The sequence below is a fragment of the Malania oleifera genome, chromosome 4 (genome assembly GCF_029873635.1).
Source record: "Malania oleifera isolate guangnan ecotype guangnan chromosome 4, ASM2987363v1, whole genome shotgun sequence".
Classification (NCBI taxonomy): Eukaryota; Viridiplantae; Streptophyta; class Magnoliopsida; order Santalales; family Ximeniaceae; genus Malania; species Malania oleifera.
This window is the reverse complement of record NC_080420.1, coordinates 78,487,196-78,506,371: the sequence shown is the minus strand read 5'-3', so window position 1 is coordinate 78,506,371 and position 19,176 is coordinate 78,487,196. Positions and strand designations below refer to the sequence as shown.

The following is a 19,176-nucleotide window of genomic DNA, read 5'->3' as shown; positions in this document are numbered from 1 at the left end:
GGTGACATATGCACTAACATATTTTCTGCGAGTGTGGGGATTATAACATCTATAACTTTTTATTTTCTGTTAGCGATAGCCCTAGGGTTTCAAATGTAGCCGGTGCTATTCCGATTCTAACCTAGTAGTGCTCCAATGTTGACGCTATTTCACGATGGCTTTCTCTCACATATAAAAATGTTCTTATCTTGCATATCAATATCGTGTTTTGTCATGGGGCTGGTAGATTTCAATGTTGGAGATTTGTTCAGTTTAGATTGAAGGGAAATCCTTTGACTTGAAATTGGATGAAGTGGGTAAGGTGGTAGCTCTGTTTCTTGAGAAGGGTTAAATATGCAATCGATGGGTAAGACTTTCATTGGCTGCTGCAACATGGTTTTCGCAGGGATTTTTGTCTCTTGATGGAAGGTCAAGCAAGGGTGTTTGGAGATCTAGGATTGGTTTCATTGAACACTGGATGGTGATACATGCAATGTTGGCAGGTAAGTTCTTGGAATTACGGCATGGTTGGAGAGGCAAGAGATACTCTATATTTGTTCCTAAAGGGTCCAAAGGCGATGGATGGCTTTGTTTTGAGGAAGAATTTAGTGCTCTGGTAAACTCTCTTCATCTTGTCACTAATGGTGTTGAGAGTAATAATAATCATTCACGGAGTCTGGTAGTTTCAGGTAATAATAAATTTGTTACTCGTGCGAGTTCTAAGTGTAAGCTGGAGGTGATGTGTGTTCATTTTGGGGGAAATATGCGAGAGGGGTTGAGTCTAGTGAAGGCTGAGGGGTTGAGTCTAGTGGCAGCTGAGGGGCTGAGTATTAATGCGAGGATTCCGACTGAGGGGCTGAGTTTAGAGGTAGCTAGGGCTTCCTGCTTGGACGAAGGAGTGATGAAGATTGGATGGGTTGGGCTTGGGGTTTTTATGATAATGCTAGACCTTGGATGGCTATTTGGCGTCAACATAATCCTTTTAAAACAGATGATATGATGGGCCTTTTAGTTAAGGAGGACCAATGTCATAATTTTGATCCTTCTTTGAACTTGTTTAATGAGAAAGTAAGCAATTTGGTTAAGCCTTAATTGGGCCAACTGAATGGGCAGGCCCAAAGGCTTATTCCTAATGGTGTTTTTAAGTCTTTGTTAGGCAGAAGGACTTCAACTTCCTCCGAAGCAGAAGCAATATGTGATTGCATCAGCGAATCAGCTAATATCAAATTAGACCCATGGTGGTCAAGAGGAGAGGAGTAGTTGTTCTGACAATAGAAAAGAGAAGGAGATGGGAATAGAAAGGTTGGTTTCTAAAGATTCAATTAATATTATTGAGTGTAATTATTTTCCTGTTCAGAAGAAGTATGCTAGTGGGCAGGGTTTTGAGAATGTAATTAGGATTTATCTGAGAATATTAATTATTGTGAGAATGAAATTTAGGATTTTATTGTGGGTTTTGAAGGACTGTCAGATGGTAAGACAATTGTTGTTGCCAAAATTTATTCGGGAGAATTGGGATTAATCATGACTTCGATCGCTTGACTAGAATGAGAGAAAAATGGCTTGGAGGACCTGGCGTGTAGTTCGAGGAATCACTCCAATGCTTAAGTTAGGAAATTTGGAAGGATTATGTGATTGCAATAGTAAAGGAGTGAGTGAGAAGGAAATGAGATGAGATGAGATGCCTTAACTTTGTTAGGGGGTCCCTTTTGTAGGCATTTAGGGTACATCCGTATTGATTTCCCCACTAATGGATCGTAGAGGTTACATTTCAAATATGTTACTAGGGAGTAAAGATTGGTGTGCTAACCCCTTGCTTTAATTAATGGACGTTACCTCCTTTACATTAATCCCTTCATGTCTTTTTCATTTTTTAGTCTAATATAAGTTAATGCTGAGTTTAATGTTAGGGACTCTTAGGTATATCAGTTGTCCCCCTTCTTTCAAGTATTCGAGTTACCTTTTTGGCTCATGAGTATATTACATTTACAATAAGTCCTTTTATTATCATGAGATTTAGATTAAGTCATTAGATGGACATGTTTGGGCCTCATGAGCGGTGTTCATAAGATGTGCCAATACTTTACCAAGTAGTGCCCATTTCTTGTTGCCTTATGAGTGGTGCTCATCAAATGAGCCTATACTTTGCCAAGCAGTGCCTGTCTCTTGCTGCCTCATGAGCAGTGCTCATTAGATGAACATTTTTGGGCCTCATGAGCGATGCTCATTAGATGGGCTGATTTTTTATTGAGCAATGCCGATATCTTGTTGCCTCATGAGTGGTGCTTATCAGATGAGCATTTTCGGGCCTTATGAGTGGTGCTCATCAGATGGACTAATTTTTGTCAATTAGGGCTCTTTATTTTTTTTTTTTGCCTTATAAGCAGTGCTCATTAGATAGACTGATTTTTTTGTTGAGTAGTGCTTGTCTTTTGCTGCGTTATAAGTGGTGCTCATTATATGATGACAAGGAGGAAGAGGAAGACAATTTTGAAGAGTAGATTTTTTTTCCATAATTTCATCAAATGATTGTATTTATTTTAAGAATTTTTATCATTTGTTGAATATACAATCATTGATAATTACCTTGATTGCTCAAGAGCGAAGTTTTTCTTCTTTTGTTTCACTGGGTGGTGGCTAGGGTCCACCTGGAGTTTATGTTCAATGACCGCAGGGTTGATATTTGCCATGTTGTTAGCAGACCAAGCAAAGATATCTACGTATTCTTGTAATAACTTTAAAAGCTGTTGTAGCGAATATGGTAGTTGAGCCCCTAGTTGGATGCACTTTTGTTTGCCTATTTCCTTAAACGTAATGTTGAACAATTTCTCAATTGGGGTGCGAATTTGTGAGTTTGTGCTTCTCACGTACAGATCCTCTATTGTCAAAGTCTCTTTGAGGTTTATATCAACAATTAATTCAAATAATTAAATATATTAAAAGGTTTACATTTGGGCATAAGGAAGTGCAAAAGGGTTTGGAATTGAGGAAATATTTTGAAGAAGTTTGAGAATCATCTAGTAAAACCACAAAAAATTCTTAAGAGAGATTTTGAGGTGAGTTAAGTATAGTGGAGGAACCAATTGGTGAGAGGGCTAACTGACAAGGATTGTAAGAGATGGGGGCATTTTTCCATGGCGATAGTGCAAATAGTAGTGATTTTGATTTTGACAGGGACTTACTTTTTGATCAAATTCAGGATCAACATAGTTACTCTTCTAATTCTTCTATTGATCACCTTGGGGATTTATTTTGCGTGCCATCTCCTCTTTTAGAAGGCTTTGATGGAATTAATATTTTTGACGGTCCTAAAGAAGAACATAAGGTGAAGGATGGAATTTTGCCTATTCCAATTCAAGAAATTTCTAGGAAAAACCTCAAAACTCACAGTTTGTTGGATGGCTTGGGCCTCATGTTTCCTAGTCAAAGGAGGAAAGGAGGTTAGGCTTGACGGTGGCAAATCTAAGGTGAAGAAGGGTCAAAGGGAATTAGCAATTTAGTGAACTATGATGGGAAGGGATTAAAGAGGGGTTTTCTTGGTTGATTGAAATAGTTATTATTTTGATTTTGATTTTATTTTTTTCTCTCTTTTTTTCTGTTTTTTCTTTTGTCCTTTCCTTTTCTTTTTGAGGATTTAGTTTCCTCCCTATGATTGTATTTTGTTTTTTCTTTTTCCTTTTCTTTTTGAGGATTTGGTATCCTCCCTATGATTGTACATTCTCTTTCCTAATATATCTCCTTTTATTATCAAAATAAGAAAAACATCTATGTCCTTTTTGAGTTCTTGAGTACTCAACTAAGACTTCTTTATTGGCATTAGGAGAGAACTTGTCTTGTCCAATATGTGGAACAAGAACAAAGCATGTGTAACCAAAGACATAAGGCATGTAAGAGAATATGGATGTTTCTGGATACACGATGGAAAAGGGTATTTGTTCCCCTAGAACATTGGAGGGCATCCTATCAAGAAAAAAACAAGTTGTAAGTGCATTAGTCCAAAAAGTTTAAGGAACATGCATATAAAGGAGGAAAGACCGTGCTATATTGAGTAAATGTGTATTTTTTCTTTGAACTACTCTATTCTATTAAGGGGTTATGTATATATGATGTTTGATGAATAATCCCTTTGGCCAAGTGGAAAGATTCAAGCTCTTTTTGAACAAATTCAAGTGCATTATCAAAAGAGAAATTTGAATACCAATGCTAGATTTGAGTTTTTATTTCTTGGTAGAATTGAGTTTTCAAAATTTCAGATCTATCTTTTAACAAAAAAATATCCAGGTGATTTGCAAAAAATCATCCACAAAGGACGTAAAATATTGATGGCAAGTTAAATTCTTGACTTCACATGGACCCCAAGTATCTGAATGAGTAAGGAAAAACACTGATTTACTACTAGACTTAATTCTAGATGGAAAAGATGTCCTAAGATGCTTTCCCAACTGACACACAGTACACTCAAAACGATAAACAAGATTGAACATTGGAACAAACTTCTTGTACTTTTTGAAGGGATGGATGACCCAAATAGGCGTGTCACTGATTGAGAGAAACACCATGAGTAGAAATTGAGGAAGTGGTTTGACAAGAACTAGATCCACCACCACCACCATTGAAATAGTACAAGTAGTCCTTCTCAAGCCCTCTATTAGTCCCCTTTTTCATTTGGAGATCCTGAATTACACAATGAGAAGGGAAGAGGGTCACAAAACAATTATGAGATTTTGTTAGTTTACTAAATGATTATTGGTTCAAGGGAAATTTAGGCACATATAAGACCAAGAAAAAAGACATAGAAGGAATCGAGAGAACATTGCCACAATTGGAAATCGGTGTATATGAACCATCAGCAAGAGTAACCTTTGAGTGTAAAGTAGTGGGTTTCAAGGACTTTAAATAAATTTGGACTACCTATCATATGAGGAGAGGCAAGAGAATCAATAACTCAAGGTCAAGAGGATGAAGAGGCAAGAGGCCTGGTTGTACCTTAATGGACCACGGTAGCATTAAATGTAGAAGAATGAGTTTGGAGTTGTTGAACCATGCGAGCAAGATTGTTATACACTTCTCTTGACATGGTAGATGATATACTCAACTCCCTAATGGAGTGGCTAGGTACACTTGAACATTCAATAACATTGTCACTCTCAGTAACAAACTTGTTAGCCCAAGTTGGTTTCTCATGGAATCTCAGCAATAATCACCAACATGGTTTTTCTCGCCACAATGTGTGCAAATGCAAGAATTGCCACGACAGGCTTCTTGGCCATATACTCTACCTATGCCTTACAAACCCAGCCCTCGTCCTCCAACACTCCCCTTACTATGATTGGAGGCGTTGCTAAACATGGCTGAATTGTCACAGGAAGAATCTTAAGGAGATGATTGAGAGCCATGTTTGTCATCTGTTGGATTCTGGCGTATGCTTCATTCATGGATGGTATGTACTCATTGGCAAGAATCTGATTGCGGATGGGTTGAAGCTCAAAACTCAACCAAGACAAAAACTTGGCAGCCAAAATTTCTGCCCTTTGCTTCTTAGTCATCTCAATGCCGGAACTAATTGGTTGATAGACGTTGAGCTCCTACATACCCTTCAAAGTGCTATAATACTCACTATTGTACCTACCTTCTTGGCCATCTTTGAAAAACTTCTCTTATAGGTCAAATATACGAGTTTGATTTTTATCTTGAGAGAAGCTTTCACGAAGATCATCCATAGTCTTGGTTGTTCTATGAAACATCACGTTCGCAGCAATTCATGGCTTCATGCTATTTTAGAACCACACAAGCAGTTATCATTCTATTTCATCCAATGTTCATAATCCTTGGAATCTGGGATGGAGGAGAATGCAGCAGATACTTGGACTTCCCTTTCACTTTAATATACATGTGCGGTGCCTGAGTCCACAACTAGTAGTTGGAGGATCCAGCCAATATGATGGCTGTGATCTGTATGTTAACAGTATCAGCCGAAGCTCTCTGTAGAGGCCATCAAGACCAACCCCCCACCTGTTTCGAGTATGAATAATGCAGCAACTATGGAGAATCAGGCAGTGCATGCAAGCACAACAGGAACTTAATAAACTAAAAGGTAGCACAGCAACTGCAGGAACTGTTGCTGGCAGCAACTAGAAGAAGGTGCAGGGTCATGAATACGTAAAATTAGAACAGCTTCATCATGCCTACACCAGCCAGGACAGATTTGAGCATTAATTAGGGGAAGATAAGAGAAAAAACGAAAAAAATGAGTATTTAAAGAAACAGCTGTGATAATCAGATTTAGAGGTGATTAATGCTCTGATACCATGTTGTGAAGTGACTCTCAAACCAACCAGAAAATCAGATTTGAGAACTAATTAGGGGAAGATAAGAGAAAAAACGAAAAACAGAGTATCCAAAGGAACAGCTCTGATAATCATATTTAGAGGTGATTAAATGCTTTGATACCATGTTGTAAAGTTAGAGATGGGTGAGAGTAGAAGAAAAGATGAGAAGAGGAGAAGAAAAGAAAAAGAAAGCAGGGGGGAGAAGAATGAGGCTGCGGTTTCTGGAAACTTATGTGCAGCTCCAGCTCCGCCCTCTTATATATTAATAATAATAAAAATCTTATGGACAAAATTACCTCCACTCGCACAACCTAATTGCTGAAGTAACCTATTTTCTTCTAAAATAAGTGTTTTGGAAATTTCATTTTTTATAGAAAACCAAATAAATAAAGTACATATATATTGAAAAAAAAAAAATTGAATAACTAGAAAAATTTCAAACAAAATTTTAAAAAATAAAATTCAAATGTACAAACTTAAATACATCCAAATAAACCAGGCTAAGAGATAATCATAACATTGTAAAATTGATTCAAGCTGCAACTCTATTGTTTTAGGATGGTCAAGGTACACGAGTTTAGAGCTTCCTCAGATTAGAGAATTCTTTATTTTATGAATATATATACACTGTTTAAATTTTTTGATGGCCCTAGTCTACTGACCAAATCTGAGAAAAAATGGACAAACCGAAAATGCACTAGCCTTAACTAGCTGCAGCTTTGCGCAAATGCATAAGCCTCTCATTAGGATTTTGGTATTTAGACTATGCTTTCGTGACAAGTCGCGCACCTCGGTTGAACCTTTTAAAACATTACTCTTTTTTTTTTTCAATTTTTTTTTTTAATTTTATATTTTTGAGTTGTCCACTATTTCAGGATCAGTATCCAGTTATTGATGGTCAGCACTCACTAGCTTCCATTTTGGTTTGTAGGGTCATTGAGTAATCGACGTAGCATGGTTGTTTTTGTTTTGGATGATTGTTTACTGTTCTAGCATTTTGGTGATGTTTATCAATTGCCTTGGGGGTAAACTTTCTTTGTGGGAAGGAGGGTAGCATTATAATGTGACAATGGTGGCCGTGGGATGAGGCTCTAGTACCACTTTGGTGCAGGGAAAACACTCAACAACACAAGGTAATTCCAAAACAAAATTTTAATTTCCCAAAAAACTGATCAAAACCTGTTAAATAAGAAAATTTGTTGATCACTACGTTGGGGGACTAAGCATATTGATTTGCTGGATTAGGTAATCCCTTTCAAACAAAAATACTGCATTCCAAACAACAACAACAACCAAGCCTTAAGTTCCACTAGGTGGGGTCGGCTACATGAATCCTTTTCCCCCAGTTTATGAGATCATGGACATTTTTCTTCAACAAATTCAAGGCTATTAAATCCTTACTATCTCATTTCAAGTTATTCTAGGTCTACCACTACCCCTTTTACTGCCCCTCATTGTAACTAATTCACTCTTCCTCACTGGTGTGCTATGTGACCTATGTTGCAAGTGCCCAAACCATCTGAGTCGTCCCTTCCTTATCTCATCTTTTATAGGAGTTACGCCTAACTAGCACAAATATGTTTATTTTTAAATTTATCTTTTAACGTTACATCACTTATCCATCTAAACATTCTCATCTTGGCAACTTTTACTTTTTTGGATATTCTATTTCTTAGTCACTCAACATTTGGATCTATATAACATGGTTGGTCTTACAATCGTCCTATAAAACGTCCTTTTTAATTTTAAGGGTATTCTACGATCACAAATCACACTCGAAGCACTTCACCATTTTACCCAACCTGCTTTAACTCTATTTATTACATTTTCTTCAATTTCTCATTCAGGTTGCATAATAGATCCAAGGTATCAAAATCTACTAGTGCTATTGATTTCTTCGTCATTAATTTTAATTGTCTCCAATATTTCTCCTATTATTATTAAAATTACATTTCATATATTCTATCTTATTTCTATTTATCCTAAAAACTTTAGATTCTAAAGCTTCTCACCCTAGTACTGCATTCCAAACATAAATATAAATACAAAGTGCTGAAAAATGAAACTTAAAAAAATAAGGCAAAAGACATTGACCTCCCTTGAGGTGTGCCAAAAAGACACAAACCTTCCCTTATATTTAACAAAAAGACAAGTTTTTTTAAGGGAGATTTGTGTCTTTTGCCAAACCTCATGGGAGGTTTGTGACATTTTTGAAACCTCAAGGGAGGTGAGTGTCTTTTGCCCAAAAAAAATATTTAGGGCCCATTTAATTGTGAAAAATAATTCTCATTTTCAACTTCAGTTTTCCAAAAATAAATTACAGTAGTTAGCTACTTTTTCGACCTTTGTATGAAATAAATGAACAATAGTAAATAGTTTTAGCACCATTTGCGTGTGGAAATAGTCATATTTTCCATTTTTAATTTTTCATATAATTACGAAAATGCTACCTTGTTTTCTAATTTCCTAAGTTTATACAAAAAATATGGGAAAAATATTTTTATTATTTTCTAAATTTCTAACCCTTGCTTGCATATAGGAGCATAAAATTCGGATCTTGGGCTTTGATTTGTGTGGATTATGTTTAGATTTTTTTTTTTAGATCAATACATATCCAATTTCAAATCCCCAAATTCATGATTCCAACTATTACCTTATATAATTTTTGAAAAATTGAAAATAAGTTGCTTTTTTTGTAATTAATTTGAATTATAGAAATAAAAAATGAAAAACTATTTTTCATATTTAAACAGACTCTTTATTTCAACCTTTTTATTACAAATCTTGAAAAACTGAAAATTAAGCCAAATTTTTTATAGTTCTTTGGAAAACTTTAAAAATGGAAAATGGAAAATGTTTTCTACAATTAAATGTGCCCTTAAAATTTTCTAGCCTTCTCAAAATTCTTTGATGGCCCATGAGAATGACATTGCTGTGATGTTCCATTCATTATGCACCTTTCATTTACATGAATGGCGGTGCTTGTAATCTTGTATGCTTGTCTGCTTGCTATGAATTCTTTTCCCTATATGGTCTGGTGATGTCAACTAGTTTTCCACTCTCTGAATTCTTTTCTTTTATTTTTCTTTATTTTCTTTGGCGGAGGTGTGTGCTAGCTGGGCTTAACATCACACTTATGATCTTTGCAGGATATTGACATTGATGAAGAGGTTGATGTTATTATTTCAGAGTGGATGGGCTACATGCTTCTGTATGAGGTGGCCCTAAAGTTTTTGAATGCATGGTTGTGAATTGAATTATTTTTATGATGTGCATTGGTTTGCATGTAACAGTTTAAGTTTTGTGCTTAGTCTTCTCATTTGCTTTCCTCAAAATTGGATTCTGTTTTACTGTTTTGTGGAACTTGCCTGTCCTTGTAGAGCATGCTGGGGAGTGTTATCACTGCCAGAGATCGTTGGCTAAAGCCTGGAGGTCTTATACTTCCTTCGAATGCAACGGTATAGTTCCCTACTGTCTTGTTTAGCAGTTAATTTGATTGTTTGACTCCTGCGATGAAATTCAATAGATTAATTGTTCTACATGGAATTTCATCTTATTCTTTGTATTTTTTTGGGATAAGAGAAAATTGTATTAAGAACCAAAACAATGTAGAATGGATGAGGACAATATGTCCTCTGGATACAATAATCTACAACCAGCAATATTACACTTTAGTTCCTTCCAATCCCTTTGAAGATTGGACTGTGCTAAACCCCAACAAAACCAAAAGAGTGAGCCCAAAATGAAGCCAAGAACACTACCCCATGAGAACCTAGGGTGAGATGTGCAGCTGTTAAAGATTTTTGTGTTCCTCTTGATCCAAAGGGTCCATAATACAGTGAAAACTTCTCCACTCCGTAATGCACAACCCTTTCTACTTGAGCCAAAATTGCCTCATGAAAAAGAGATCTCCCACATTCGAAGGCACAACCCAAGCTTTGCCTATGCAAAAGAAAAAAGCATTCCAAAGGCATGGTGCCTCCTTACATTGCAGAAAGAGATTTGCATTCATTTCATTGGACTCACGGCACATCAAGCACATCTATAAGGTCTTTTTTGTAACATAACATGTGCCTTAATCCTGCTCAGCATGAGAGTTCACAGTAAGGTCCAGATTTTTCAAGGAACCTTTGCCTTCTAGATGATGTGGCTCCAAGAAAAATTGTTGGGAGAAGGGGTTTCTAAGAGATGTGAGAAAAGATGTTTAGAATAGAACAGCTGTGGAGAATCACCCTCCTATACTCTCTCATCCTCCCTATAGGTAAGAACAAACCAAGCCAACGCAGAAAGCAAGGTGGTGAGCTCATCGACCTCTCTTTGGTTGAGTCCTGAAATAATGGAAGTCCCATAAAAGAGAACCCCCTCGGAGAAGATGAATGAGCTGATAGGTGTGTTATGGAGAGAAGAAATCTTAAACAAACAAGGCATCTTCAGCTTCAAAGAAATCTAACCCACCCACATATCCTCCCAAAAGCAAACCCTATTTCCGTTTCCTACTTTGAAGCTGGTGAGAGGACAAAATTGACTCACCACTTGGGATACAAATGTCCAGGGGCATGCATGAACAATAATACTGCTTCCTCTTGTCTCCCATCATTTCAGTGGAGCTCATATTTACTTTGAATCACCTTGTGCCATAGGGAGTTACTTACAGCACTCTGGATCCATTTACCAATTAGGGAGATGTTTTTGGATACCACATTGCCAAGCCTCAGTCCCCCTTAGGATTGGGCCCAAATAGCCAAATTCTCTCTTGCTCTCCCCAGAACCCGCCCAAAGAAAGTCACACATCAACATCTCTAAAGCCTTGGCAATTTTCGGAGGCACTCAAAAAAAAAAAAAGAAAAAAAAAGAAAAAGAAAAAAAAGAAAAGAAAAAAGAAATAAACTGGAATGGTGGGAAGTGAGGCAGTAATGTGTCTAACATGACCCCCAAACAACAAATACACCATCTTCAAACCATCCAATTTGAACTAAAGATGAAAGACAATGCTAGTGTGTGCTACAAAGTTCAGTTATACAACATATGAGTGTGCAATTATAATATAGTCAAGCTGTGATTCTTATTTTCTATAAAATCATCTCCATAGTTGTTGAGTTTGTTTTTTGAATCCAGTATTGGCTAGAGTTGGAATTCGCCTGCATAATGCTGATTCTGAATTTGTATTGTTTACAGTTATACATGGCACCAGTCACAAATTCTGACAGATATAGTGAAAGCATTGATTTTTGGCGGAATGTTTATGGAATTGATAGTGAGTAAACTAACCATATTCTTATACTTTTAAGTTCTATGGAAGTCATGTTTTGTGAAAATGGGTAACATTGTTCTTTTATGTTCTTATGGCTGGGTGTGGGCTTCAAGCCATGAAGCCATCTACATGCATTGTTTGTTTACAGTGTCAACACACAACTTTTCTATATAAACCAAAAACTTCTATATAAAATGTTTTCAGATTTATATTTTTTTCCTCCTTTTGTTATTGTTCATGAAATTGTATATGCTACATAAAATTTCAATAGGAGAAACTTACTACTGCCTCCATCTCAGGTGGGAAGATTGTGCGAATATAGAGCCTTTATTGTGGAGTAATATTAGCCTATGTGGGAGGACATGACTGTTGAAAAAACACACTTAGTTGCTGCACACAGTAAACACCATCCAATTTAATTGATGTGAATTTGTATGAGTTAGTGGAACTATCTTCTAAAGGTTAGGATTGTATGATTCACATCTGGCTTGGAAAAAGAGGGTTAGAATCCAGCAATTTATGGCCAATGAGAAGTTAGATTGCAATCATTGCGTGTTCTCTCCCCCGATTTCCTTCTTCTGATGGATTTGTGTATGCGATTCTGATTCCTTTGTCACTGGCTGCAGTGTCTGCTATGTTACCATTAGCGAAACAATGTGCATTTGAAGAGCCATCTGTGGAAACAATAACGGGTGAGAATGTTTTGACGTGGCCACATGTGGTGAGTTCTTAGTTATAGTTCCACATTGATTCACCTATCTTGTGTTTTTGAATTTATTTTCTGGTGATTTGAGAAAATAGATCCATTAATAAGCATAAAAATCATATCCATTCCCTTCATGTTGGTTTCCTCATTTTAGTTCTCTAGTTGTTTCACTTGCATTTTCGGATTCTTTTGCTGATGTTCTAGGAAAAAATATGTTACATGTGTAAACATAATAACTTCTTATTTTTTAATTCATTTCTATTGTTACAATGTGTTGGAGATCCAATGCCTCAACGGATGGTGAGAAAAAGTGTATGGAGATTTGGGTTTTCTATTCCTTTAAGTTCAGTAAAGTCACTGCTAACCTTTTATTTAACCTAGTGTGGTTAAACTACCCAATTAACTACCAACTTATGAAATCCTATGTCAAACTTAGGTTCATAAAGCAAGTAGGGTTTGGTCTATGTAATCAAGCTAAGATTGGGAGTATGGTTATATAGGGGAAGGTATTTGCACGTCTTGTACACTTATTCCACAAACTTTAGCTAATTAAACTCAAATTGTCTTTAATAAAATCAACATGGCTAAATATTCTCAACTACTTCACCATCACCCTCTATTTTAACCGAGGTCTTATATTTCAATTTCGATTTGAAAGAATAATGGAAATTAGTAGTAAATCATGGAATTCTTTTATGAAACTTTAGAAATGATTAATAGATGTAATAACATATGTTTTAGGACTAGTATATTGCAAATTAAATACATCTATGCTGTGCATGAGGTGGAAAAGTTGTAATATAATTTGTGTATAAGATAATGTGCATTAAAATTATTTAGTTAATACAAATGAATTTTCTAAATCATTTACATATTATTTATTATACAAATAATGATAATTTAGACACGAATGCTCAGATAAAAAAAATGTTGTTTCAAGTTTATATTTTCATATAATTTCAAAATCTCTTGTAATAATTTTTTTTTTTCAATTAAAAAAAATAACATAAATTAAGAGAGAGAAATTTCACTTTGCTCCTAAATCTCTCATTTGAATTTCGAGAAAATTTTGTTCTATAGTTAAAATTTCGTCACGTTTTGCTAAACTTTTGAGATTTTGATAAATTTTGAATGATTTGTTGAAATTTCGATCGAAATTAAGTAAAGTGAAAATCGACTGCCATGATGGAAATCAGTAATTTTGACGAAATTTCGACAATTTTGTGGAAATTTATGACCATGATTTTTTAACATTGAATGCTGTCATTTAATGTTGAGGCACTTTGCACCCTTCCAACACTGTTAGATATGCTACAAATCTCACCTCAAGAAATCCTAAGAAAGTGCTGGTGCATCTTGGAATCTGTCATTGGAGTGATCAAAACATTATTTATTGGCCAAGACAATGTTTTAAAAGGCAAAGGTGCAAGGTGAGACATTTTACCCTTAAGAGGTGAGGCGTAAGCCTTAAGGTGTTGAGGCATAAGCCTTAAGGAGTTGAGGCATAAGCCTTTTGAGAATTTTATTTTTAGATTAAAAAAATGTAAATAAATTACATATATATATATATATATATATATTAAAAATCACAAATAAAATGTAAAAGAATCAGATATAATTTGTAACATAACAAAGTTTAATTTATTTTCAAGATCTAAGATACAAGTCCCAATTTTTTTTGAAAGATTAAGTTTCAAGAATTTTAGAAATCAACTCATATTATGACTTTCCTTTTATATAAACAAGTAGTTAAAATTTTCTAGCCAAATCTAACTTGATAATCACATCCTGAAATGCATAAACCTCAACTAAAAAGGCACAAAAGGTGTGCCCTTTATGCAAATGTAAAAGCCTCAACGTCAAATGTGTTAGCCTTTTCGAGGTTGGCTTTCTAGATTGAGCCTCAATGAGTTTTAGGCATTCCTTAAGTGAGCTTTCTAAAACATTGGCTCAAGAAATATGTTTAGCAGGATGCAAATCATATTCAAAATGAAACATGCAAGATATCAAGATCAAGATCTAATTAAAATTTTCCTTTTGAAAATCATATTAAAAAATAGTGTGCGAGATATGAAGGTGAAGATGAAATCAAAACCTTGCTTTTGAAAATGTTCTCCTAGGGTTTTGTTAGATTGACGAAACCCCTCAAAGAAGGCAAAACCCTATTTAGGTCAATTGGATATTATTTCTATGACAACTCACTTCTATTATCTATTTTGAGAAAGATTAATTAATAAGATGACCAAAGGCTATTTGGGCAATCAAGGCACCAAAAGTATGAGGGCAAAAGACACTGAATTTCCCTGAAGTTTGCCAAAAAAGACAAGGACCTCCATTGAGATTTGAATAATCCCACATACCTCAAGATTTCAAAAATCCCTCATACCTTCCTTGACATTTGATTTTTGGGATGCTTGCACCCCTCTAAAAGTTTGTCTTTTTGCCAAATATGAAGGAAGGTCTATTTCTTTTTGGCAAATCTCTAGGGAGGTTTACAAAATTTTTGAAACCTTAAGAGAGGTTCCTAGGATTTTTGAAACCTCAGGGAAGGTCGTGCCTTTTACCCAAAATATAAATTAACACACAAGCACATGTGTACCTACTTACTCCAGATACCATCTTAAGAAGCAAAAGAAAACCCTCAAATAAATTTTTTTTTCCAATTCTTCTCTAATTTGCATTTTTGGGATTTTAAGTGGGTTTCTTTTGAGAAATCAAATCTTTCCTAAATGAAGAAAAAAATGAATCTAATGACCTATTCAAAATAGAGAAGGAAAAATCAAAATCTTTTGAAAAGGAAATATTTATATGCACAAAAAATAAATCTGGACTTTTTTTTTTTTTTTTTTCCAGTTTTCTGAATTTTCAAAATTTTATGGGCTTTTAAAGTAATTTTTAGAAAAAACAAGAAAAATAATTGAATAAATAAAAATATGCATGCATAAACGAGAAAATGCACGAAAATAAACTCAATACAAAAAAAAAAAAGAGCATTTTGTTATGGTAATTTCACAGTTTCTTTAGCGTTTTAAGAATTAAAATCATAATAATAAGGGAAAATAAATTCAAGCCCTTTCCTAAGTTTCCATTCTCCAGAGTCTTAGCAGTTAAACCTCCGCTGTCTGATCAGAGGTTTACCTGGATCTCATTGAAGAGCAATGCAGGAGGATATGTTTAATAAATTCAGCTTCTTTCTCACACAGAAAGATCAGCTAACTAGGGGCAGATCCCTTTTCTGGAGGTTGTTAAGTGTAAGAATCTTCCAAGGGTTGCCTCCCACACCAAAAAAGCAACCTCTGTGGAGGCAGGTGAATTCCAAATAGTTTTCCAGGGGAACTTGCTTCTGGTTCCGCAAGAGAGATGAGTTTTCTGTAGAAAGAGTGACTGCAAAGCTGTCAACCATTCCAACCTTCCTGGATACATCTAAACCCCCACATCATAGGGTTCTGTAAGTATCATGTCCTTTTTGTTTCCAAAAGTGTTCTGAAGTTCCACCATCTCAGCTTTTCTTTCAACCTCTTCAATTTGAAAGCAGTGATAAAGTTTGGTTGCCTTACAAAAATGGAGAATGGGCTGCCAAAACCTAACTTGCTCACCAATACCTTTGTGTTCAAGTTATATATCTTCAAAACGGAAGGGAGCTGTACCTGAATTTACTCCCATCGTATCTAGCAATAAGGAAGTTGTTTTGGGGGGAGTTTTTAAGAAACCTTGGGAAAATGTTTTTCCACTCTGTTGAGATTAGAAACCTGTCAGTCCTTGAGCAGTAGGGAATCTCTTGGGTTAGACCATGTGATATTTGAAAGAACCTTCAAGGAGGGGAAGGTCAATGAGGGCATTATTGTCAATGAATTCTAACAATTCCTTCATGCTTCTGCTCTCTGAAGTTCCACTGCGTCTTTCACAAGAGAAAATTCAAAGTCTCCCCCAATAAGTCAAGAGGCATCCTGTTTGGCTCTGAAAGCTTCTCACAACAGCTGTCCAGTGGGCCATAAATGACTGAAAATTCACCCTTCACTGAAGTTTTCTTCCAAATTCCTGAAGAGGCATGTTACTGAGAGTGTACATATTCTGTGATCAATCATTTTTTTCTTTCACATCATCCTTCCATAAAACAATTAAGTCCTCCAGCACTTGCAGAAGCTCGAAGGTAGACTCATTTGCATTTTTTGTACCCAAGAGATTGCTGTTCATAAGTCTTTCAACATTCCCTATTCTGGTTCCCTATAAGCATATAATATCACCTTTACAATCTTTATGAAAGCATTTAACTGTTGGAACTTCTTGATCTGTCAATCTGACCCCTAACATTTGAAGAGATAATCGTCATTGTTATAATTTCAGTAAATATCTCCAGCGGCCACCGGCCTTCTCTGAGGAAAAATTCCTCCATTCTGATCATATTTAACAGAGAATTCTAGTCTTTTGAGTTTGTTAGATTACCACCTTACCTGAAAGCTTAAGCTATTAGGTTGTGGGCCAACGATTTATATCAGTCTTTTAACGCCCCCACGCACGTGCAACCCTCACACATGGAGAGAGAAACAAACGATAAACGACACCCTTTACAGGGAATAAAAAAATTTTTAAACACCACAATAAATTTGGGCAACAAGACTAGAACCTACGACCTCCTGTTAACCAACTCTGATACCATGTTACATTATCACTTCACTAAAAGCTTAAGGCATTAGTTGTGGGCCAACAATGTCTATCAAGCTTTAACAGAGTTCACACTTTTTGTATCTTTCTTCTTGCTGCTGTCCTAAGATTTTTGGTTGTTGTGTTTCCCTTCTCTTAATTTTTCAATATCTCATCAAAGAGGCTCATAGCTTTATCTTCAACTCATTCAAAGGACGCTCTAATAGTCTTACTAACAATAATCATCTTGTGGAGAATCTAGTCAGAGCCTTGCTCTTTGAAGCAAGCACTGTCAGTATGCAACAAAAAAACTAAGCCTTAATTCCCGCTAGGTGGGGTCAGCTATATGAATCATTTTCAGCAAATTTATGCGATCATGGACCATTTCTTTTGATAGATTTAGGGATATTAAATCCTTACTATCTCCTCCCAAGTTATTTTAGGTCTACCACTACTCCTTCTACTGCCCCCCACAGTAACTAACTCACTCTTCCTCACTGGTACACTATGTGACCTACGTTGCAAGTGTCCATACTATTTGAGTTGTCCCTCCTTTATCTTATCTATTATAAGTGCTACACTTAACTTATTGGCAAATATGTTCATTCATTAATTTATCTTTCAATGTTATACCACTCATCTATCTAAGCTTTCTCATCTCAGCAACTTTTACTTTTTGGATATTATGTTTCTTCGTTGCCCAGCATTCTGATCCATATAGCATAGCTGGTCTTATAGCTTTCCTATAAAACTTCCCTTTTAATTTTAAGGGTATCCTACGATCACAGAGCACACTTGAAGCACATCTCCATTTTACCCAACCTGCTTTAACTCTATGCATTACATCATCTTCAATTTCTCTTTCAGCTTGCATGATAAATCCAAGGTATCAAACTCTACAAGTGCTATTTATTTCTTCATCATCAAGTTTAATTTTGTCTCTAATATTCCTCCTATCATTACTAAAATTACATTTCATATATTCTGTCTTATTTTTGCTTATCCTAAAGCCTTTAGATTCCAAAGCTTCTCTCCATAATTCTAACTGAGTCTCTTCTCCGTCCCTAGTTTCATCAATTAATACAATATAATCTGCAAAAAAACATACTCCGTAGAACCTCCTTTTGAACACTCTCAATCAGTTGGTCCATCACTAAAGCAAAAAGATAAGAATTCAAAGCAGATCCTTGATGTACACCTATGGTGATTGAAAATTCTCTAGTTTCCCCATCTATAGACCTTACACTAGTCATTACTTCATCGTATGTGTCCTTAATGACATCAGTATACCTACTACATATACCCTTTTTTTTCTAGAACCCACCATAGAACTTCCCTAGGTATCCTATCTATTGCTTTGTCAAGGTCAATAAATATTATATGCAAGTCCCTCTTCTTTTTCCTAAACTTTTCCATTAATCTTCTTAAAAGATATATAGCTTCTATGGTAGATCTCACAGGCATAAAACAAATTGATTTTCTGAGACTTTTGTTTCTAACCTTAATCTTTGTTCAATTACCCTTTCCCATAGTTTCATCGTATGACTCATAAGTTTAATTCCATGATAGTTATTACAATTTTGAATATCTCTATTTTTTTATACAGGTATTAATGTACTTTTCCTCCATTCATCTGACATTTTCTTAGTTTTTATAGTTGTATTAAATAAATTAGTTAACCATATAATTCCGTTATCACCTAAGCATTTCCAAACTTCAATTGGGATGTTATCTGATCCCATAGTTTTCCCATTTTTCATCTTTTTTAGTGCAAACTTAACTTCGTTAACTCTAATTTTGCGAATAAATCCCATATTTTTAGTCTTTTCCTCATTTGACAATTCTAAGTTTAAGTTTTCTATTTGGTTTTCATTGTAACTTCGCCATCTTTCTTTAATGTCTTCGCCCTTAACCAAGACAATATCATCCTCACTTTTTATATATTCATTTCCTAAGTCTTTACTCTTCCTTTCTCTAGCTTTAGCAAGTTTAAAAATATCTCTTTCCCCTTATTTTGTATCTAATTTGTCATACAAACTATTTAAATGATTTGTATTTAGTTTCTCTAATGACATTTTTTGCATCTTTTCTCGCCTCGTACTTTTCAAAGTTATCCTTGTTTCTACATTTTTGCCACATTTATACCAAATTCTTTTTGTCTTTACGACTTTTTGTACATCTTTATCCCACCACCGACTTTCTTTGCTATTCGAAAATCTTCCCTTTGATTGACCTAAAATCTCTTTTGTTATCTTTTTAATAGAGCTAGC

The 19,176-nt window shown here is 35.3% G+C and overlaps 1 protein-coding gene across 1 annotated transcript in view; it reads left to right on the top strand.

Annotated features, from left to right (window-relative positions):
- The window catches only part of LOC131153375 (probable protein arginine N-methyltransferase 6), a 72,420-nt gene that overhangs the window by 34,855 nt on the left and 18,389 nt on the right, over positions 1-19,176 (top strand). The window contains exons 6-9 of the mRNA XM_058105645.1: positions 9,458-9,526; positions 9,689-9,766; positions 11,484-11,562; positions 12,186-12,280. Coding sequence (XP_057961628.1) covers positions 9,458-9,526; positions 9,689-9,766; positions 11,484-11,562; positions 12,186-12,280 — 321 coding nt within the window. The remainder of the gene's footprint in view (positions 1-9,457; positions 9,527-9,688; positions 9,767-11,483; positions 11,563-12,185; positions 12,281-19,176) is intronic.